Consider the following 23,779-nt stretch of genomic DNA (forward strand, 5'->3'; position numbering starts at 1 on the left):
TCAGAATAATGTTATTACACAGTGCAGATTTGCAAGTTGGAGAAAACTACGTTCATGGTCACTTGCTTCTTCTAGCAATGAACTAAAGACAGCTTATATATTTGATAAAGCAAGTATGCCATTTAATTTTTACTCACGTCTTTTAGAAACATAGCAATTGTTATTTGAGCAGTGAAGAGCCTCAAATCAAGCTACTGCAAGTTTTCATATAACAGTGCAAGTCAGGTGGCTGCTTAAATACGTTTGTTTTGTTGTGGTCTCAGATCTTGGAGCCTGAGCCTATCAATCACCTTTCTAGATGGACAAATGCTGCTACCGCGAACAATATGCCAGTCAGTCTTGTTGTGAAATTAAACAAAACCAACTCCATACGCCTCTCACAACAGCACCCAGTTTAATCTCACTCTTCACAAAAGGGCAGGACTGCCTGGGTTTCCGATTTATACTCATTTTAATGAGCCTTGCCCCTGAACTCCCAAGTTACACACACATAGACAATCTAACATTACCACTCAGGAAACTGCTTCATCTTTACCTTCCCATGCATACAAGCATTACTGGTTTGATATTCAGAAATATCAAAGCCTTTATAAACACTACTCAGCTTGAGGCTGATGATATACAACAGAAATAGTTTACAGAAATTCAGTTCAAAAAGCTTACTTTAATTGCAAAGATGATTAGCTGAAGCAGTAAGCTGGGAAACAGGCAGGGACAGCTATATTCTGCTATGAACAGTCCTATTAAACCTGACTTGCTTTGCACACGTGCAGAATCAGGGCAGGCAACCAGTTGCACCAGAATCCACAGAAACCGGTGCACAAACAGTAATCGCTCTCTCCACATCCAATGTCTGTCCTGGTTAATGACCAACACCGAAGGCATAGTACCATTAGATATAGAAGTCTACTGTAAGCGTTTCTATTAGAGAGACATAAGAATGATCCAGAAGTTAATGTAATACATTTTTGGTACAGTCAAACACACAGTATTTACAACACATTTCTTATAAAATGTGCAAGAAAGTAGTCAAGTCTATCTTAACACACAGAAACACTTCAGTGCCTTGATCAGGCATATTTAAAAGCCTGATTCAACTTAAGCTTCACTGCCGCAGTGAATAAACTCACTTTAAGCAGTTAAAAGTCAAAACCCCAACAAGCATCTGACTAAATTTAACTGAAGAAAGGCTATATAGCCCTGGCAAGGTCTTAAAGTACATCACACGCTAAAAAGTAAGAAACTGGCAATAAAGCATTGACTTTACTGCATGCTCTGTTAAAGAGTGGGAAGAAAAAGCCTCTCATGTTGTGCTCAAAAGCAGCAGCTAATTCAACGGCCTTCAAAATTTTCCCCCAATCCTGCAGGTCAAGCAAACTTACAGCTCCCACAACAACTTCCAAGCCAATGAAAGTTATGTCATTGTAAGACACATAACAGCAGACCACCTAGATCCTCACACAGTTTTATTTTGTAGCCACGTTCTAGGGCACTTCACATAGGAACGATATACTTAAAGTAGAATCACCCACTTCAGCACTTCTAGTGTTGTTCCTACCTGAAACTAGACCGCTTTCTATGTACCCGAATTTCTTGGTTGGCATAGACCAAAAGTAAGAAGAGAAACAACACAAACCATGATCAATTAGCCCAACCACTAAGAAAAAACAGTAGCCACATCAATGTAATTTCACTTTGATTTAGGGTGCTATCTAATAGATTTATTAAAAGTTTCAGACTATAGCTCCAGACTTTATCCTTCTCGAAGACACTACAATAGAAGCCACAGCGGAGACTGCCTTGTCACAAGTACAAATACTTGCTGTACAGATGGAGAAATAAAAGGACAAATCTAGTTGTCTAAAAGACAATTCACTGTACACATTTTATTTACAGTTTTGTACACTGTCTTAATATGAATGGGACCGCTTTTCTACTTGAGCCATTTTAACCAAAGCAAAATAACCTAAGTAATACAAAGTGTTAAAATACAGCATAAGATACAAAAACAGACATACTATTTCTAGTAAGGAATGTAAATTATGGTGTTACATTAAAAAAAAATCCACAATTATGTTTAGGAAATCACACAAAGATCACTGATTTGACTGAAATGCATAAATTTGTAGCAAAGCGTTGATGTTACAAAAAAAACCAAAAAATTACCAAAGAATGCACAAAATTAATGTTTATTCCACCTTTGTCATATTCCCAGATTCTTCACCAAATGTTACATGAGCAAAAACAACTGAAATCAAAATATCACTAATGTTATCAAATAGGGAAAACAAATAAATTAATCTAGCAGCCATCAGCATAAGTTACAGCAAAGATGATGCTGTATAAAAAAATTGCTAGAAAACTGTATGCACCATACTCTTTTTCCAAACCAGCAAAATGTTACTGCATACAATGCAAATGTAACACAGCGTAATTTCCTGCGGATACAGAAATGCAACTTTTCTGAACACTGTGGATAAACAAATGGGTTTTTTGTAATAGTAATGTTTCTACCAAGCTATTACAGAGTGGGCCAGGAAAACATTAATGGATTCAGGGGGCGAAGTGTACTAAAATTCTGATTGGTAATGGTTACTTCAGCCAAAATAGGAAAAAAATTGAACACAGAAGTACAAGACAAAGGCGAATGAGACTTCTCACAAATCTTAGCAACACTTAGATGGAAATCAAATTTAAATGTAGTCCACTCTGCTTCTGAAGAGGCTTTGGTTCAGCTCCCAAATCTCGATTGCTTGACGCAGTCTCCTATGAAAGAATACTCAGAAGGTGTCTTCTTAAACAACAAACCTGTTTTTAGTGGTGGAGCCGCTCTTAGTAGCTGTGTCTGCATGGGACTGATAACCAATCACTATCTTTGGAGGAAGTCCTAATCTTTCCTTGTATACTCTCCTGGAGAAAAGAAATACAACAGTTTAAGCAAAGCCCTTAAGGAAGGAATTGGTAACAGGACACCTGCTTTTAAGATCTGCTGACATCTTCATGAAAAATAATTGCCTCTTTAGAAACAACTTCTAAAGTACAAATAAAGGACTTGAAACAGGACTTTTCTAGCTTATTGCATCTAAAATCAGCTTGTAGCTCTGTATGAACAATGACTTACCATATAAAACAGGACAAGCTCTTGCCAAAAATTAATTAACAGGCCTACATAAATGTAGAACACATTCTAGAGCAGTCATGTGAATATCATTAATATCAGCAAGCTATATGCCCACATAGAGAAACAAAACAGCTTTGAAGAAGTCATGGTCCACAATTCCAGAACTACTGAGATGATATAGGCACATGTCCCAAGCAAAACAGCAATCCCTGGAACAGTCAGCGTTCATCACCACACACATCTCTCTTGCACAGACTTGCTGTCTTGTCTTTAGCTATTGAGAGAAAGCAGGCCCCCCAGCCCCCAGTTCATTACGGTACTGGTCACGAGCAGCTATCCAACAGGGACTTTAAGAAAAATCAGCTTGGATTTTATGACTTGAGAAAGCAGCAGCAATACCCCCCCTTACACACAGTGTTCCTCAGCATAGAGTATGAGTGAGGTGCAAGCCACTAATGGCACTAGGCTGCAAGCTGTGACTAAACCAAAGAACAAGCCTGTTCAACTGCAGATCGTTTACGAAACCATATAAAGTAGTTTAACTTGCCCTTATCATAATGGAGCAGTTTACAGGACCATAGCTTACCCCAATTTTAACTGTTAAATAAAAGCTTGATGTGTTGACTTTGGAGTTATAGCAACATGACAGCAGGTAGTCAACATAACTTACCTTAGTCATTGGGTCAGTGTGTAAAATCTTAACTTTTTTAGTTAGTTCCCTAATAGAGTCGTCTTAGCTCCTGAGTTAACGGTTAATACCATTCTTAAAATGCACTCTGATGCATACTGGGTTTGATGTAAGGTTATTCTCTACTACCAGATGTGTACCACAGCTGTGTTTGTCTACTGTTAAACACTTACCTTTCAAGCCTGAACATGATCATATAATAATATTGTTAGTGTAAGGCAGACCCCACCAGATTCATACAGGCCCAAATGAGGAGTGTGTCAAGAGAGCCACCCAATAGGTGAAAAACGTCAGCAAGCTACTATGCCTGACAGTTAAAGTTTGGCCTGAGACAGACATGCTAAGCTGGGAACACAAATACTGTCTTTGGTTTGCATAGGTTAAATTCAGTCATCATAGGCTGCTTAACGGCAGGTAACTTTGAAGCATCGATATGCAGCATAAGGAACCCACTGGCTTTAGCAATACTTGCTAAATAGCAGAGCACAACACGCATTTTTCATAGTAGAGAAGGATGACAATCTGAGATGACTACTGTTGCTTTCTGAAAGGAAAGGTGTTACAACGTGCAATTATGCATGTCAAGTAATCCACAAAGCTCAGCATTATTTTGACTTGCACTTAAACAGAGACAGAAAATGTAGGAAAACTTCTGTACAGCTTCACAGCACATCACTGTCCAGCTTTTTTTCAAATATAAGGACATCCTTGTGAGCTTAAGATTTACAATGCCTTTCTTCTCTTACTTGTAAGCATTACTTTCCTGAAAAAAATCTTGCCAATACTCTGTTACTGGGTACCCACCTTTACAAGCTGGCATGCTGCAGCAGAATCTACAGTACCTATAGGTATTAGTTACAATGCCTCATTGTGAAATAGAAAATGCCTGCCAAGATTTGCGTTCAATTCTTTTATTATTTATAAACTACAGCAAAGGTAATTTCTTTGCACTGCTGCACTTACACAAGCCCATACAAAAACCTACTCAGTAACACAAATAATTTGGCACTGAGTTACTTTAACTTGGGATTCGGCTCTGCACGAGCCATATTTGCCTGAAGTGCATTCTCTGTCAAGTTAGCTGGCTTTAAATGCGTTGTTACACTTCATATAGTCAAGACATCAATCACGTTACTTACCCTATATGCGTAACAGCATCCCTGTTTTCACATTCAGTTGTCCATATTGCTATTTTATCACCCTTAGTTCTAACATTAACAACAGCACCACATACATCATCGCTGTAGTCATCAAATGACTCCCCAATAAGGCACAGCAGCTACAAAACAAAGATCAACCATTAGAAGTGGCAGTTCAAAGTCAGAATCCTGCTCCATAGGCAAATGCTCAGTGTACACAAAGGACTTTGATGAATACTACATTTTACTGCTTATAGCCACATGACACACAGAAATAATTTTCTGTTTACTGCAGTATCTTCCTGAAGTTCCAAATCTTACAAGTGAGGGTAACTCAGATGCAGCAGAGCATCTTCCTCCTGTTTTGAGTTTTCCATCTCTCCTTCTGTCTCAGTAGCTGCAAGTTCTGACACAGTTGATCATTTACGTAGTGTTGCCTCCCACCCCATCCTCCCAAACCAAAACCAGTTAGGAATTAAAAGAATTTATTCTTCTTTCTGAAGCACATTTAACACAGGTAGACAAACACAATTTTAAGTGTTTACATATCTAGGAAGAACCTGTAAAGAACTATTTGGGCAATGTGAGCTACACAAGGTCCAACTTCAATTCTGAAGTACATCAATTCAGAGCCAAATCAGACTGCCTCACACAAAAGGTGCTATCTAAAGAAGTGTCACTTCCTATCAGCACACTCTGGAAGCTTCAGAGTTCCCACAGACTCTGAAGTGGGAATCGGTCCTCCTGAACAATGTGCAATGCAAGCGCAACAAAACAAGCACGTAAGTAACACAACATTCTCCACAGTTTAACAGTGAAGCTTGGAATTGGCAGAGATGGTACACTTCAGGAACATCAGATTGTGTTGGCATATTGCACAGGGATGTGACCGAACTGCGGAAGTAATTTTTAAGATCTACAACTTACAACTTGTAAGACAAGCAATTTTAAGATATACAAAACTGAGAATTTCTTGTGGTTAAGACAGATTCACCTAGTCCATGCTGAATTAAAACTCCTTCAGTGTGCAGAAGTATTAGTCATCAGATGGACGCTTGTTTACTTCACTTGCATAGTATGTTAAATACACTGCCATTATATTAATTTTCCAGAATCACTTATAAAATTTGGAAATTCAACACTTGCAGATTTTGAACAAAGCAGGTCTTTCGGTATCCATGAGAGCTGCAGGAGCTGACTTCAAAGAAATACAAAGAGGACAAAGTGTGCTACTGAATAAATCAGGTACAAGTACACACACTTTAAATGTTACACCCAATTGCAGGATGCACATGTTCACTGAGTACTGAAAACCATAAATGTTTAAGTTTAAACCACACATTCAAAATATTGATCAGCCTTAGTACATACACATGCAAAGATGATTACCATGCTCAATTATGTTCTTCATCAATGCTGCACAACAGGGGGAAAAAGTCTTCAAGTGGAGTTTAGTTTACAATTAAGAATGGTAAATATCATTAGATTATAATAAAAATTTGTTCCAAAAGGGGATGATAAAGGAAGAGATTTGTTTTTATTTTTTGTGGATAAAGTTGGTTACAAATAATTACTGGAATTAGAAGTGACAGGGTTGTTTTAGAGCACATGTCCCAGTCACCTGGGTATTTTGGCTCCATGCCATTGCTCATTGCTGAACAAAACACAGAGCCCTCCAGCCTTAAGTCTACATAGGCTATCTACATGTTTCCAATCCATATGTAATGGTTATTCAGAGTCAGAAGGACTCATATAGGCATTTAGGGGGAGAGGCCAAATGCACATAAGACATTTATTTCCTCATGTGCAGTCATATTCCCTAGTAGTATAATGCTCATCATCCTTTCTTCAAATCACTACTACAGTGACTAGAAAGATCCTAATAGTTCCAGTATTTTTGTCACCTCTGCTTTGATCCTGAAGGCCGTTTCTCCCTTTCAATGCAATACTTCTTGCCTCTCACACAAGCAGGGAATAAAGATCAGATTTGATAAGATCGCTTTGCATTATACTACATGCAATCCATGCCCCTAAAACCCAGATCACACTAGGCTCTTTTAGGCCATTCCGAGTCAGTCCCTAGACAGTTCAGTTGTATCCTTTTCTACAACATATTTATTGCAACCCACATAATCCCTTTACCATTCAAAAAAATCGTTCCAAAAAGGTAACAGCAATGGAAAAGTGTTTTTGTATTGCACAGGAAGATGCCTATCCTAGCATTATGGTGTACAGGAAGAACAAAAAAAATCTGAAACTCCCTTGCTTCAGCAAGACCAAAACCTGTAAACCATTTACTTGTAAGAGTATTTGTAAGACAAGCTTACATTTAAGCAGTTAAAACTGGGAGTCACATGCAAGGCAAAGTATTATTTTCCCAGTAGCTCAACAGCCATTCTGTACGTTCCTCAGGAAAAGGTTAACCTATCCTGTAGAATTCTCTATTTCTGCCTCTTATAAGAATGTATTCAACAGAATACAACTACATTGAGCATCACTACTGAAAAATCACATTTCAAATACAAACCGTCAATAAAAATTTACAGGACACTGTGCTGCCGGGAAGTTAGAAGCCTGGTGTGGCACACAAAGAACACACCAGTTAAATACAAATGCAAGACTCTTCAGTTGTAACTTGTAAGGCCATAGTGCTTACTGTCTCTAGCCAGAAGCGATCAAGGTCACTTCGTCTCTGCTGTTTGTTTAGTGTAATTAGCCATCGTCCTCCTCGCTTGTTTTTTTCATCTTCCCACATGGGTTCAATCCCATCCTGCAAAGAATGGCCAGAAGTTAAATCAGACTTGATCCGTATCTTTCCTAGAAGAAAACTAAAAGGCCAGCAATAACTGAAATACCAGCTTAAGAAAAATGTGTGTAGTTTAAGATACATACCTGTCCAGAAACACTGTCTCATACAGATATCAAAGTTTCAGAACAGCTTATGAAGTGTACTTTCTCTAATAATTTTTTATTTCTACAGAAGAATCACAGCCCTGCCAAAGTTTTGGCTACACAACATTAAAAACCTGTGGAAACGGGCAAAGTCAAACATCCACTTTGCCCTGTATAAACCAGATAAAATTAGCAGCTACATTCTGGAGTCCTTATTTTAAGTCTGGGACTCATTGCGACACTGACCAAATACTTTGCTTATGCATAAAGATTACTTCACTGAAACAGACACTCTTGGCAGTCTACATCAATGACTTCCTGCACGCACAAGGTGAGAGTAAGAGGGTTTTAATTGCCAGGGCCACAAAAATCAACACACCTTTTAAAAGCAAGTTGCATTCTGATTCATGCTTTACCAATGGCCCTGCACTGAATTAAATGTCTCTCGATGCACTGATCCAGCAAAGCAGCCAGCTGCCACTCCTGTATCCACCAGCTACACTGCACTTCAGAACAGTCGGTCATTAAAAAAAGCAGGTAACTATCTAGACAGAGAAGTTTGGTTAAGAAACATCTGTTAAGAGAGTCACACTACAGAACTTCAGCTGAAAACTAATTAAGTGTTCAACATGCAGGACAGAGTGGTGTCAGCTCACTTAAATTTAACACCCTCACTGGCAGCTGCAGAGCTCAAACTACTTCATCACCTTTAAGAGGCACTCTTACGAGGTCACAACTGAAGGACAGCAGCAAGAGATTGCTCAGAAGCCCGCAACAGTTGCCAATTCTGTACCTGTTCCATGCATTTAAATAATTAAATTATTGCTGATTGATGATAGGCAAACACAGAATAGATACACATTCTTAGAACACAAATTTAGGATTAATGCAAAGAATACAAGCATGATCCATAGATATCATAACCTCTGAAGGGCCTACAGCTTCTTAAAACTTATTAGTAAGGTTTCTCAGTCACCTATATACCACTACCTCCCCAAACCCAAGCATCACCACCTCTTCACTACACAATGCTGCTGAGGTTTACAAACCATGTACACAGTCTACTGAGAAGCCCCAGCCAGTAGCTATGTTTTATAAGCAAAGGAGTGACCAGACACCAGTACTTGGGGAATTATTTACATATTTGAATCCAGAAAGGAAGCAGTATGTTAGAAGCACCTTGGAGAGGTCAGGAGTTAATTTAGAGCTCCAGTTCAGATCTCCACTCCAGGTGAGGCATGATTTCATGTACACTTTCTCAGCAGCATTTCCTATCCACTAGTCTGAACACTTCCTGAGCATGCTTTAAGTGTCAGTGTTGGGTGCAATTTTCTATTTCATACATACGTAATATGGCACATAACTGGTGCTATAAAAATGAACTATAGGTGCATTGTACACCTGGCTAGTAGTGCTCAAATACTGGAGAACATTGCACCCTCCTACAGAACTCCAACATTTTAACTTATTTCATACCACACCAAGTGACAGAGCTGGAAAATCTTTCATGTTACAAAAATTGAGAATTATTTGCACAATCACCTCAAACATAGAACAAAAACATAACAACAGATTAAAATGTACTCTCTGAAGTGTGTTAAAGCAAGTACTTGCATTTTCAGAACTAGTGACAGCCTGATTTTCAGAGGGCATGTGTTTAGGACCTCCTAAAAAATTAACACCTTTAGGACATTCCCAACCATGTTCCTACATATCTGAAGTGAAATATTTGGACAGTGTCTTCCTTAGTCAGGAAACCATCCGTCAACATCCATAACTGAAGAAAAAATGTTAGCAAGCATACCTTAAAGAGTGAGTAGTCACAACCAGGCATTAAATTACTAGAGAGCTGGATATGGTTGTATAAGCTATTGGAGGGAAAAAAACAGAATTAAAAATGAAGCATTTTAAGGTACAAAATTCTTAAAGAATTTAAGACATATGACAGAATAAAATACAAAAACTAAAAAGCATTAAGGTTATTTCACAAGCCACACTGTTTCCTAAATATTTTTCAGCAATATAAAAGGTTCTGGGCTTAAAGAAGCTGAATGGAAACTGGTTTATGAACACTTGCTGGATTCCTATACAAGAGTATTTTCCAGAAATAAACACTTCTTTTAAGCCTAGTTCTAACAAAGTTACTAGAAACATAACTCACTGAACCTTCACAGCAACAAGTTCTGTGTGCATGCGTATTCTGTACATATATATACACACACATGGAGTAAGGATAATTATTTATATTTCTAAGGCTACCCTCTCTGCAGAGAAAGGCTTTAGGAGAAATATTCAACTTTGTTATTTAATACAATACTCTAGGGATTGACAACTGTAGGCCTGATAATTCAAGCTGAAATAGGACTCAACAGGCAAGAACAGACAAACAAAATATACACTGCAAATTACAACTATGGAATTGAGAGAAAAAAAATCAGAGTACATAATGTCTCCTCCTCTAGTAGATAGATGCCTTTCTTCCCGCACTGTTAAGGTCAGACTTCAGAAAAAGGCCTGCACATACCACAGTAACCCATAGTCCAAGACCAGCTAACATTCAGGCATGGTCCAGCACCACAGGGAAAATTACTGTGATGTTCTAACAATTAGAGACCAGGCAAAGGAATTTCCAAAGCCAGCTACAGATCACCAGCTTCCCTCCTTTAAGTTTACCTTAACAGTAGCATTTTCTCTCCAGAACACACCTATTTCTCCCACTCCAACCACAATGGAGGCATAACTTCACAATTGCTTGTGAATGATTTTATACCTTAACTGCAGACATCTAGATTAAACTTCTATTTTAATTACCCAGACTATCTTGGTTATAGGAGCTCAGAAAACTTACCCTTAGCCAACTTTAATAGTGACTTTCAAACAATTTTGCAGCCTTGGGGTATGCGGTGGGAGGCTAAATACTGTTCACTCAACCATCACTACACCCCATAGTAGGAATGGGAAAGCTGGTTAACAAGCACAGAACCCTATTCGCCTTCCTCTGAAGACTGCACTGAAAAATACTTGTTCAATGCTGTCAGTATCTTATTTCTTTCCTGTTGGTGCTAATGGGTCACTGATTGGTCTCATTATTCCACTAACAGACACCATCTCCCCCTTACTGATGATATCCAAAAGAAAAACCTCACCACTCAATATAGCATGAAACACTGAGAAGGATCAAATATATAATGCATTTTTTCACCCTCAATTTCATGCCACTTGCATTTTCTCCATATTTTATCTTATGGCAGGCAAAATCTTCCAAGTAAGCTGCCTGAATTTGACTGAAGCAAGTGTTTGGAAAGCAAAGGCCTACCTTCAAAGGCTTTGTTCTTGCTGTTTGAGCCTAACTGCTTTCACAGACCTTTGATTTAGAATGAAGGCAGTTTCTTCTGTAACCTCTAATGAACTTTCAAGGATGCCATTAATCTGCATCAGTCTTCCAAGTACTACACTCCAGATTCAGGCACTCTTGAACATCTGAAGTGAGCCAGCTGTCTGAGAATTTAACCAACTAGCAAAATCTGGGGCTGAGGAAGTGACAATCAGTTGGCTATAAGAATTTACAAATTCACATTACTATGAGATAGCTACTGCACAAATACATTTTTCTACATGTACATCATGTACATATAACTATAAGCAGCGTTAGCAGCATGACAATGTGCATCTAAATTATGATAAACTTCTCCAATCACATTTTCTTCAAAGGTTATGCTCTACCACATTCTGAATTTTCAATTTTGCAAACATTTCCGATTACACCCAAAAACTTGTAGTTAATGGAGTACTTTATGGGTTTTTTACTGTGGCCTAAACTCTGCTAACATATGCCAGGATTATTATGCAGACTGAAAAATCTTTACTTACGCCCAAAAATCTTCAACAGTATCAAACTTGGAGATAAGACGAAGATTTGCTTGCCAAGTTTTGCTCTTGTCATTTTTAAAAAACCAGAGTGCCCATCTAAAGGAAAGCAAAATAGAATCTAGAAATTAAAGTGTATTAAAAATATAAATATTAAAAATATAATTCATTATTTGTACTGTTGCAGTAAAAATAATTGCAAACCTTAAGATATTATCAGCATGGAAGTCAGCTTTCATCAACAAGCTACAAGAGAAACTTGGTTCTCAAATCCAGCTCTGCAGATCAACAAGATTTGTGTTCTCATTACAGGAATCATGGCGGACTTGATCAATCCATTCAGGTCAATATTTTAAATAGTTTTGGAACTATTTCTAAGACTCTAAACCTCTAAGCCTCGGATGTTTCTTGTTGCTGCTACTGCTAAAGTGCAGCCCATCACCACCAATAACTTATTATGGTCTGAAGCACCAACTATTTAAACTAGGAGCACTGTTCCCTTTCCAGCAGTTTCTGTGTAAAGGTTACAAAAGCTAATTATATCACTCCAATGCTATACATGACATGAAAGTGTCCCAAGTACTCCCATACTAGGAGATCATAAATTTTAAAAGGGAAGCTGTGTTAAGCTTACTAACAGCAACAATCTTAAAAACCCACCAGCTTTAACTGTTTAAAGTTTTTAAATCGCATATATAGAGCCAAGAATAACTGAAAAAATTTCCACCCAATTTCCTTCATTATTACCTCCGCTGAATAAAAATCTCAACACATTATAAATTAAACTTTTTCCACACAAAGATGCTCTTTCTGGATCTAAAAAGCATTGTTTAAATGCTGGATCAGGATACCTGATGACACATTTAAGAAAACAGGCTTATTTTTCACTCTGACAGTTTCAGCAGTGCTGAAATGACTCAGGTTAGCACTAGAGCAGATTTATCTTCTCATAGCAGAGTACTGGAAGTCACCAGGTGTCAATCTATTGTTTTGACTTTACTAAACCTTTAAAAGGTTTGAAATATCAAGAATTTTCCAGTAATAGCCCCACTATCACTTTTCAAGGAGCATCAGTACCGATTTAATCCAAGTGTTGAGGAAAAAGAATGGAAGTTGAGAGAAAGACAAGGGAAAATGGGATACACAGAGCATAGCATCACAGTGCAGAGTAGTTTTCCACACTTGCTCAAAATTTAGAAAAAAGAGTAAGGTGCCACTTGGTAAAAGGTTTACTTGGGGCAGCACCTACCCAACAACATTAAGTACTGAGCACCCCACATCAGCTCTTCAGCTTACTTGGGAGAAAATTACTTCCTAGCTGCTCTTTTTGAAGTATATGATGCTGCTGGAGTAACCTTTGTGCACATTTAAATGAATTAAACCTTATTTAAACCTCACATTTAAATGAATTCAAGCTTATAATATCTTTACTGCAGAAAGGTAGTTCAACATGAGCTTTTCAAGTACAAAACTTCTTGGTAAAGTCCTTTTGTCTCTATAGCTCAGTAAAAAGCTGAGTAGTAGCTTTTAAAGCTTTTAAGACATACCTGTTTTTGCACACTGAACAGAATTTTGTAAGAGGGCTTTGACTTTTCAGTAACTTCTTAACTATTTTTAACTACTGCTCCATGTTTTCCTTGTTAAACAAGAAAATTTAAGTGGCCTACAGTTTTTTCTTAGTGACACACTGGTACAAAAGGGGACATTTGCACTTTACAGAGTCTGTTCTGCTGTGTACTTCCTACAGATAATGAAAACAGTATTACTGTAGACACCAACCACTCATATGATCAAGTCTATACACTCTTTGGCCGATTAACACAGCTTCTACTACATTCAGTTCCAAATAGCAGAAAAAAAAATTAAGATATGAAGGAGTAAGACTCTGATAAGAAACAATGAGACATCTTTACTACTGGCACCTTAATTGCCCAAAGGACAAGGCAGACTTGAAGCTTTTCCAGTTCTGCTTGGCAGCAACTTCATCTCAGTGTGAGTCTCTTAAAACACACCAGACAAAAGCAATAAAAGCTCAGCTTGCCTCCAACTAAAAGCAAAGCCATGCTCTTTACAATTACCTGACTGCATTATGAAAATTTGCTAAGATTTTCAACTTCTGTAACAACACTATGTTAAAAGGCTCTAAATTACAACAGGATCAGATTCCATTTCCTCTGCAACCTCACCACAAAAATCTTTAGAAAATTTAGAACTCTCAAAATGCTGCTAGAAAGCATAAGGTAAACGAGAAAGCTGTAAAGCCACGGGCATTCTTCCATCTTTGGCAAAATCACAATCAAGTTTCTGTACTATTTACCTGTTCTGTAGTGGATGTTTAATATACTGTTCTGGGCTGGCAACCTCCTGACTGGGTGCTGGCTCAGTTTTCTCCTCTTCTGAAGGCTGAGGGTTGGGAGTGGTTTCCTGTTTGAAGAAAGGAGTTATTAATACATTCCTTCTCAATTTTTATTGGAATAATTTAGTTCTTTGAAGTAACTCTAAGAAGGTTTCAGCTTAGAGTTCATCTAATTAATCTTGGATTAGGGGCCCAAATCACATAATGAAATCACAATCTGCATACCTTTATTCCTCAACATCTGAACACGTCCTACAATAAGTACTAACTGCAGGAATTCACATTCTGCTGTTCAGTGATTTGCTTCCTGTGTCATTTGTTTCCAGAATGGTTTACTTAACATACTTGTCTTATTTTGAAACAGTTCTGAGTTATTTCAGAAATATGCATATGCTGTGTTATCTAGAACACGCGCACCTAATTTCCAGAATAATCATTTCAGAAGGGAATTATTTTTTAAAAAGTCAGTTTCTGACAAAGCATCATTGGAAACAGATGCATAAGCCCTGTTTATTTAGAAAAATCTGTTACTACAAGTAGGTGACATGCCTACAACTTTCAGGTCTGAAATCCGCTATTACAAGCGGCTAGAAACCAGACTGGTAAGTAGTTATCTTTGTATTTGCAACATGACTGCTAACAAAGCTTCAGGCACCAAACAGCACAATTTAAACACATACTAGTTCTCAAATTTCAAACCAAAATAAATGTACTTACACATTTGCCACATATTAGACTGATTCCAACTATTATTTTTTCAAATTTCTAAAGACAGCACTAGAGATGTCAAACATGCTTTAACACAAAGAAGTGAAATAACATACTCCCTTTGCATGCAACCCCCCCAAGCTTGTCATTCGGTTAGACAAGCCACTGTGTCAGGTTTGAAATTCTAATGCCATTCCTTCAACCCAGGGAACACAAAGCTTTATTGTGAGACCAAGTGTCCCCGACAGTTACCACCATCTCTCCCTAATCTGCAATCCATGCTAGGCTATTAGAGACAAGGAATGAAGACTAGAGCTCATTCCCTCCCACTAACCCAAAAACACCTGTACAGCTGACCCTATGAAAGAAAAGCACCTCAGTAATATAAACAAATACTAACTACAGCAGACCCAAAGATTCTAGACATTCCTAAATGCAGCAATACAGAATTAGAACTTAAAAATTAGTGTTAACCTTGTGGTCTAAAGAGAACAAAGCAATATACGGGTGGATTAAGCAACGGTAAATCATCTAATTAATGGAAGAGTTTACTCCAGGCTTCTATGTTACTCAGTTTATCATCACCAAAGCTGCTGAAAAGTGTAATAGCTTCAAATCTGTTCCATCACCACTGTTTAACTTTCACAGCCCCAGCTGGCAAACTCTTCCAATAACACCTGAAGATCTGTCTTAATAGGGATTTTCATTATCAATATATTCAGCATTATTAAGCATATTATGTTTTTACTTCAGAGAAGTTACACCTTTACACTTGAAAATAATTAAGTATGCTTTAGTTTAACAGCCCACCTAGAAAAAAATCTCAGGCCAAAAGCTAATTTACATCATGTTTAACTGTGCTTTCATGTGTTCCTATGTTCACAGTGAGAAGACTGAAATCCAAAGACATGACAGGGGCAGTGACAACTGGGACAGTGCTTTGAATTACACAGTATAAGGGGCAAGTACTACAATTTCCTGCCTCATAATAAAACAAAATGCTGTCTGAAGATTCCCTGATGGGGAACATCACTGACAAACCCACAGAAGCATAGTTTTGAACAATCTGTCAAATCTTCTTCAGTGTAATACTATAAAAAGCTAAAGAGGCCTTCAAAAAGCTTAGTGTTTCAAACTATCTAGAATAACATTTCTAGTGTGAGCCCCATTTATTTTTAAATTGATGGGGTCAAATATACATCTTTCCCTTTAATCACATACAAGAACCCCACAGAACAAATTAAGATGGTCAATGCACAAACACTGTAAAATATAACAAAAGCAGCACTTCAGTATTTTCTCTTCCAAGTTACCATTTGTATTATACTACAAAAAGCCAAGTACAGACAACTACTATTTAAGTGCTGCCCCTTCAGCAGCTTCTAACTAGAAGAGTTAGAAACATTACATGTGCAAATACAACAAGCATACAAGAAAAATCTTGCTGATATTTTTGGAAGTAAACTAAGCACTAGGTTTTGTGATAAAGCTTGCTTTCATCTGATACTCTGAAGTTGTGACATCTAACACTTGCAATTGATTTACAAATGCTATTACAGTAAAAATTTTTACATCAACCACACTCACCCTTGACAAATAAGAGAGTGTCTTCCAAAAATAACTTCAGTTGAGAATCTCATTCATGTTTGCTCAGCAAATAGCTTTCAATATACAAAGAGCTAATCCTAAAGCCTCCCTGGTCAGTCTTACACAAGTATCATAACTATATAAACTGGAAAAATCAATACAACACTCCTAAGCACATGCAGGGCTATGCCATTTCATAACTTCTAACACAAGACAACATCAGAAAGGATTAAGGTACCACCCCAGACAATTAAAAAATCCGATGAGCCTCAATACCTGCCTGGTATATCGATGGTCACCCTCCACATAACTATGTTAAAGTCCATTTCTGGACAAATGGAAGACATCTGACTCAGCACAAACATTTGTGAAGTCACCACAATTCCCTTAAGGTATTTTGAAAGCTACCTAGCATTAATGAAACTCAGACTAACCATTATTTCAAGCTTCTGTCCAAAGCCATACATGACAACTCACCTCCAAGGCCCAGCTAACCATGACCTTTACTCAAGATTATGCCACTCTCCTCTAAAACTAACCCAGCCAGAAGATATTCCCCCCTTACCCCCAGCACCAGGCTGCCCAAAAAGGACAGGTACAGCAGTACATTCCAGAATAAAACTGGAAAAAAGTGTAAAGTTGGAAGCAGAGCTTTCTACCACAAAAGAGTTTTCTGGCTGGTCTCAGAAGCCTAAAGCAGCTTGTTTTCACTACCTTTTGTTTCCCACTACATGATATCAAGGAAAACAGGAAGTGGACCTGTTTAATTTTTCACTGATTATCATAACAGCTTCCATTTTCTTTCATCTTACCTTTATCTCACTATTCTCACCACCAAGCTGAAATATTTGTATAGCAAGGCTCTCTTCATTATTAGTCAAATACAAAGTAGGTAAGTTCACTAATTGGCATTCAAAGTCCATTTCTCATATCTAACCTCTTTCCAGCTACTGGAATTCTACCCTGAAGCACGCAGATTTTAAGAGTCTATAAATACAATATGACCTATTGTGATATTGTACACATTTTACCAATTCACACCTTGAAATCTTCCAATTGCTACACTGTTAACTTACCAATGTCAGACTGTCTCCACAAATAGCTTCTGGACTACTAAATTTAAAATCCTTCATAATACTTTCCTTTTACTTATAACTAATGTGTTCTTTAACCTAAACTTGACTTTGCGTCTACTATTAAACTCAGCCACCACTCGGTTCACAGCTTTTAATAGACATAAAATAGGGTAGTATTACCAGATAAACTGGAAAGCTTCATATGGCCAATCCTACTCATACCCAAGACAGCACGTAATTAAAAGCGACATTTATTCACTACCCACATGGCTTTTTTGATGTAGGAATCAGCTTGCAGAAGTCCATGAAACATTTGCCTACTCAGCATTTAATGACTGTGTATCTGCACATTACTTGGATTCTGACACTTGCAGATTTAATTGGTGCTATTTATTCTTTCTCCACAGCACATAATGACCAACATATCAAAGGCGTGCATGCCACCGGGACAGGAAACAAATAGCGCTTACAGTAAAACTGCTTAATCAGGTTTGTCTACTGAAGAGAACAACTAGCTTGACTAGGTTTCACCAAGTGTTTTCAGGTACTGCCCAGACCACAGTCACATCATCTAATTGGCTGCAGAAATTGTTTAGGAAGTCCAGTTGGGACAGCACATCTAAGTCCTATGTGGATGTGACTGAGCACTATTATGCATTCTTGGTGAAAGTTAAGAGAATCAATCAGTGGAGGAGGCTTCCAGAGTTCTGCATTAAACCAAAGCAAGTTACATTTGAGAGTTTCCACCCTCTTGTTCAGGGTTTCAAACTGAATGAGAAAACACTTTTCCCCCTAGTCATCTGATGACAATGTCAACTATCTGCTCGCCCTTATGCTTCTCACAGGTAACTGCTACTACACTACAGTTAGGATAACAATTCACAAGGCACAAGATCAATAGCCATTTATTTTCAAATATTCTAGAGAAAAAGTATTTAAGCCCACCCACAAGCAAGTGTATTTTCTTACAGCACATCAAACCAAATGATAATCTGATAGGCAGTTCTGAGGAATGAATATGCTACATATGATTTGTACCTCTATATGTGTTATACTAACTGGAAGAGAGGTACCAATAACCACTTGTTACCAATTAACCAGTGTTAAGTAGCTTTCCAGAAACCAGGGCAGAAAAATTTTCCAGGCATGATATAACAGCCTAATATGGAACAACTATCCTGACTGCATATATTATTACTTAGGCCAGCACAGATTTTTAGAACAGCATTCACTAGTAGAACACAAACAGACATGATTTTAACTGAGTGACATCCCACCAAATTAGAAGTGCAACACACATACAGAAGGACAGGAACAAAAGATTGAAGTAGAAGAGTCACATGCTTCCTCCAGGGTCAGAGGGGCATACTGGGTTGTTTTTTTCAGGAGATATAATCCCAGATTTTAAAAGACTCAAAGAATACTTACAGCCCTTTTGACTTCTGAAAAATTAGTTATATACGCTTGAAAGTACCCACCAGATTTTCAACATTTAACTCAAAGCCTTATGACTAGGATTAGTAAACAAGTTACAAGGTGTATCAAAATATTTCAGTACCTTCATGGTTTTTTCTAGCTGCCTAGGCAGGTTGCCCTTGTGCTACGACTTCTCACCTCAGTTTGCAGTCTGCTGGTGCCTTTGCTACTGGAACATGAAGTCTACCCATGGGATAAGATGATTTTCCACATCTAACATTGCTAGCTCTAAGGCACTCAGACAAGAAAACAAAAACTTCCTAAAACTGCTGAGGAGAACAGTTCAGATGACTCAAGGGACAAAACACCTCTAATCTCCCTGCACACTTCTACACAAGAGACATAAAAGCACTCCAAATTACTGCGAGCATATTGAGCCACTCATACAACCAAGCATAGAATTTTGCATCAGCTGAGAAGACACATTCAATCCTCAGAAAAGATTTTAAACCAAAATTATAACATATATGGATGCTTAAGAGTTCAGCCTTCAACCAAAACGATGAAGTACTGGACATACTACTGGTATGCCCAATTATTGCAAGCATGTAATGTATACAGGCTACTTCAATAAATGGCATCAAACACAAGAAAAACTGACAACTACTTAAAAGCTTATTAATTTAAATGACTGCTCTGCATATTTAGAAAAAAGTCTTTTAAACCATTAAAATTATTTTGCCTTACATCCACTATATAAGAATCAAGGACAACTGCCACTCTCAGGCAGCTAACAGAACACTTGTATTACACAGGACACTTACATCTGTAGTTCACACTTAGTCCCTTCATAACGTGAAGGGGAATAGGTTTTAGGACTTTAAGAAATGAGTGACCACTATGTTTCTAGGTTATAAATAGCCTCTACTTACATTTAACCTTGACTTTGGAATATTTCAAAAGTGAAAGACAAATTTGGTTGAGGAAGAAGTCACATTAATTCACTTTTAAAATCTGCATTTCTCTTTCACAATGCAGGCTCTCTACCAACATCGCTCATGTGAGTCTCCCCTCTATCCCCTCAAAATTCACACTGATCTTTACAAAGCTGCGAAACTGCTCACCTTATTTTCTCATCAAAATTTTCAATATACCTCCGCACCTGCAGGTAGTATCAGTAAATGAAACACAACTCAGTCTCAGATTCTATTTTTATGCATTACCTTGAAATGAGCTTGACATTTTATATGCTGGGTGAAATGTAATTTAAAAATTGCCTTAAAAATGTTTATCTCAAAATTTACAAGTTGCCCAACATTTTCCTCCTCTTAAAAGAAACTTTGTTCAATCAGAAGTGTAATTTACAATTTGAAAGTTTATGATAGTTATTCTCAATTATTAAACAGCATGCAAGATGCATTTATCCTGCATCATTCCAGAAACATGCAACACGCAACCATGTTCACAATACTACAGCTGAATACTATATTGATTTTAACCAAGCAGGTCACTGACTACATTACAGCAGAAATACCTAGTAATGAAAGTAAGTCTAACACCAAACATGGCCTGCACATAATCAATGTACCAACTGTCTGTCAATAATACAAAAGAAATAACTTTCAGCCTACCTTGAATTTTAGGAGCTATTTTGAACTTTCGAGAACATTATGGCCCTACACCACTACCTTTGTAACCCCTTGAGATAATACTGTTTCATTTAAATAAGTTTTGAGTCCTACCTAGTGGTTAGCTATTTAAACAAGCATTTTTCAAATTATACATAACAGAAGTTTCACCCATGTGTCTTAAAATGCAGAATTAAATTCCCAAGAATTGCATTTGCACAACTGCCATAGCTGTCTTGAAGCAAAAAAAATCCCAACCATGATGCCCATTTCAAGTTTGAACAATACAGGATCAGATGCTCATTTGTAAATTACCTCCACATAATTTATACACACGTAGAAGTTGCAGGCTTTGCATGGCTACATTTTAAAGTCACCTTTGGTAAACTACTGTTTACTAAAGCATTACTATTGGTTTTGTCGTCAACTTTTTGGACTTTTGCACAGTGTTATCTGATCACATTTAATCCTCAAAGGCTACAATATGAGCACACTCTAATAGGACACACTTCTGCATATTCTCAAACACTAATCTAGAATAGTCTTAGAAGAGAAACAGTCTGGATAGCACAAGAAAAACTGGAAGTTTTAACCTGTCAGTGTTGCAGAAGCTTAAGTTTTCCATGCAGCAGAGAAGCAAACCACTGGGCAACAGGTCTATATTTACTTAGAATAATCTTGCTTTTCTTAGCAACTTCTATGGACTCTTTATAGCACGCTGAACTCAAGTTTCAATATTCCTAAAGAGTTTCAAACATTTTTTCCAGCCTTTTAACAAGACTTAAAACATACATTTGAGGATGGAACTACTAGAAACATCACTGATTTTAGCAGGAGCCTACATTTAAAAAAAAAATAGAAAGGCACATGTTTTGCATTTCCTGAAACACATTTTCACACTAGGGAAGTACCACAGATGACACCTCTACAAACCGAGGTCCAGACTTTGAAGGTCAGGAACAGAAAGGCTTCCCTATGATCAAGAGAAAATCCAATCCCTAGCCACAGGTATATTAAATTGTTCAATTGAAAAGCATGTAGTATTTCCACATTGAGCATCTACTACCTCAATCACTAAACAAGTCTAGCATTACGCTTAGGTAGGAGAAGCATGAGCCACCTGAAAGGACAATAAATAAAAATTTTATTATTTAAATAAATCTGAAAATAAGCAAGCATAGCTGATATTTGTTTCCTGAAGTCAAGCATACTCCAACTACAGCAGAACATTCAACAGCAGCAATACTTAAAACTGTTGTGAGTATTGCCCTTTCTGCCCAGCACAGCTGTTTGTCATGACATGGGGAACTGGATCCGAGAACCCAGTCTTGCTGGGAAACAGCATGGCAAAAATCAATAGCTTATTTTTGGCTAAAAGAGGCCCCAGATCCAGCTCAACATGCAACCTCATGCTTATGCAAGAACAATTATGAGAATGGTGCAGTGGCAGGCTTATGCCAGGACCACAGCCAAGAAACCCACAAGCCCATACCTTTAAAGTAATTTCCATTTCCAGTGGCCATCAGTATTACAAATGATTTACCATGACCCCTGCTAAGCCATACGGTCATCACAAAACACTGATCTGACAGGAAGCTCTCATCTTCAGATACGTGGGCTACAGCTTAGAAAGATCAGGTTTTGGATGCGAAAACAAGTGTTTAGCACTACGGCCAGAGAACGTGGGAAGGGCACTACTGGTGGTCCAGCTTACTGTCTTAACAACTGACATTCTTCCTGTTCAGAACTGCTAGTCAAGCGATTTATAAGTGCTAACCAGTTTGAATCTCTTCCTTGTAAGTAAAGGTAGGATTTTTTTTTTGTTCATGGAAGGAAATTTTAAGAGGAGGATCAATGTCCCTTTGTAAAACAAGGATCAATGTCCCTTACACAGAAGGGTTAAATCAATCTTTATTTAAAAACAGTGATTTTCAAACGTAAAACACTTTTCATCTAATGTTGTAAAGCCTCTCCAAAGTACGCACTGGCTATCTGTTTGCAGTTGGTAAGCAGCAACAAGAAACTAGCCTTCCTTAAGTTTCTCATTTTCTTGAAACCCTCATACTCAAGTGTTCTGCTGCCTGCTCCTCATGATACACAAGCATGGGGGATTAGAATAACAACTGAACTTGGACCACATCCAGCTGCTTCGGCTCTTTATGGAAGTGCACGCTAGGGCAGTCTTTACAAAACAAAGCATAGTATCATAAATGTAAGTTAATACCTAGAAAAAGAAAAAAGTGCTTAGTTACCGTGAAAACTGTAAGAGAAAAAGCTCGGATAAAAATACCGCTTTGATCCAGAAAGATGACATAACCGGAAAGGGCCAATTTCGCTTGCAACGCGCCTCCAGTCTCACCAGTCACACCGTGTTCTTGTTGCAGCTGCCAAGCTCCCAAGCAGCGCATCTGCTAACTGGCGGGTCCCCGCCGGGGCCGGGCGGGACCCCGCAAGCTCACCGCCCTCCCCCGAGCCGGGCCCGGCCGCCCCCGCCCGCCGGGAGGGCGAAGAGCCGCCCCTCGGCTGACCGGCCGCTCTAACCCACCGGCCCCTCCGGGCGGGAAGCAACATGGCCACCCCCACCGCGCCACATGCGCCCAGCGCGGCGGCGAGCGGCCTCCCGCCAGGCGGCCGGGCCTGCTCGCCCCCGCCGCCGCCCCCGGCTGCGCCTCACCGCGCCTTCCGGACCCGGCGGCGTGTCCCGTGCCCCCCCTCCCCGCCGCAGCGCCGCGGAGGCGGCCGGGCCGGGCGGCGGGGGCCGCGGGCGGGGCGCGGCACAATGGACGCCGCGGTGGCAGCCAGCGGCCGCCGGGCCTCGCTCCCTGCGCCCTCCCCCTCCCCACCTCCGCCGCACCCGTCGGTCGGTGCCGGCGGTGCAGTCACGGCCTGCCGGCCCCCGCCTCCCCCTCCCGCCGCGCAGGCCGGCGCCTCCCGCTCCAACCCCCCACCCGGCCCCCTCCGTGCTCGGCACCCGCCGGCCTCCCCGCTCGCCCGCCCCTCGCCCGCCGCGGCCAGGGGAAGCCGCGGCCCGAGGAGGCGGCGGCGGGAGGGCGAGGAAAGACACGAGGAAGGCGGGCGGGAGGAGGGAATGAAACACTCACCGGTTCCACCGTCGCCATCTTAGATCGCTCCGATCGCAGAAGCGCCGTGGGGAGGTGGGGGAAAGGGGGCGGATAAAAAAACGCAGGTTCAAAACCGATTGGCCCGCCCGGCGGTCACGTGATCCCGGCGGCCGTTCGGGAGGGGGGAGGGGAGGCGCTGCCCGCGGGCCCCGGGCGGGGCGCGGTGCCTGCCGGGAGAT

The 23,779-nt window shown here is 39.4% G+C and overlaps 1 protein-coding gene across 1 annotated transcript; it reads right to left on the reverse strand.

Moving 5' to 3' along the window:
• Positions 1-1,866: 1,866 nt before the first annotated feature.
• EIF4E (eukaryotic translation initiation factor 4E) lies at positions 1,867-23,692 on the reverse strand. The gene is made up of 7 exons (XM_064449998.1): positions 23,580-23,692; positions 14,025-14,131; positions 11,711-11,806; positions 9,645-9,708; positions 7,605-7,718; positions 4,949-5,088; positions 1,867-2,910 (listed from the first exon to the last, which is right to left on the reverse strand). The coding sequence occupies exons 1-7, from the start codon at positions 23,595-23,597 to the stop codon at positions 2,796-2,798; spliced, it is 654 nt and encodes a 217-aa protein (XP_064306068.1). The 5' UTR covers positions 23,598-23,692; the 3' UTR covers positions 1,867-2,795.
• Positions 23,693-23,779: the final 87 nt, after the last annotated feature.

This window comes from Phalacrocorax carbo, chromosome 4 (assembly GCF_963921805.1).
Source record: "Phalacrocorax carbo chromosome 4, bPhaCar2.1, whole genome shotgun sequence".
Taxonomy (NCBI): Eukaryota; Metazoa; Chordata; class Aves; order Suliformes; family Phalacrocoracidae; genus Phalacrocorax; species Phalacrocorax carbo.

Bases quoted from the DNA above. Each gene is read 5' to 3' on its own strand.
- EIF4E (XM_064449998.1), bottom strand. The intron at 9,709-11,710 runs GTAAGTAAAGAT...TCCCTCCAATAG, and splicing joins ACTGTTGAAGATTTTTGGGC to CTTATACAACCATATCCAGC. The intron at 5,089-7,604 runs GTAAGCACTATG...TTTGTTTTGTAG, and splicing joins ATCGCTTCTGGCTAGAGACA to CTGCTGTGCCTTATTGGGGA.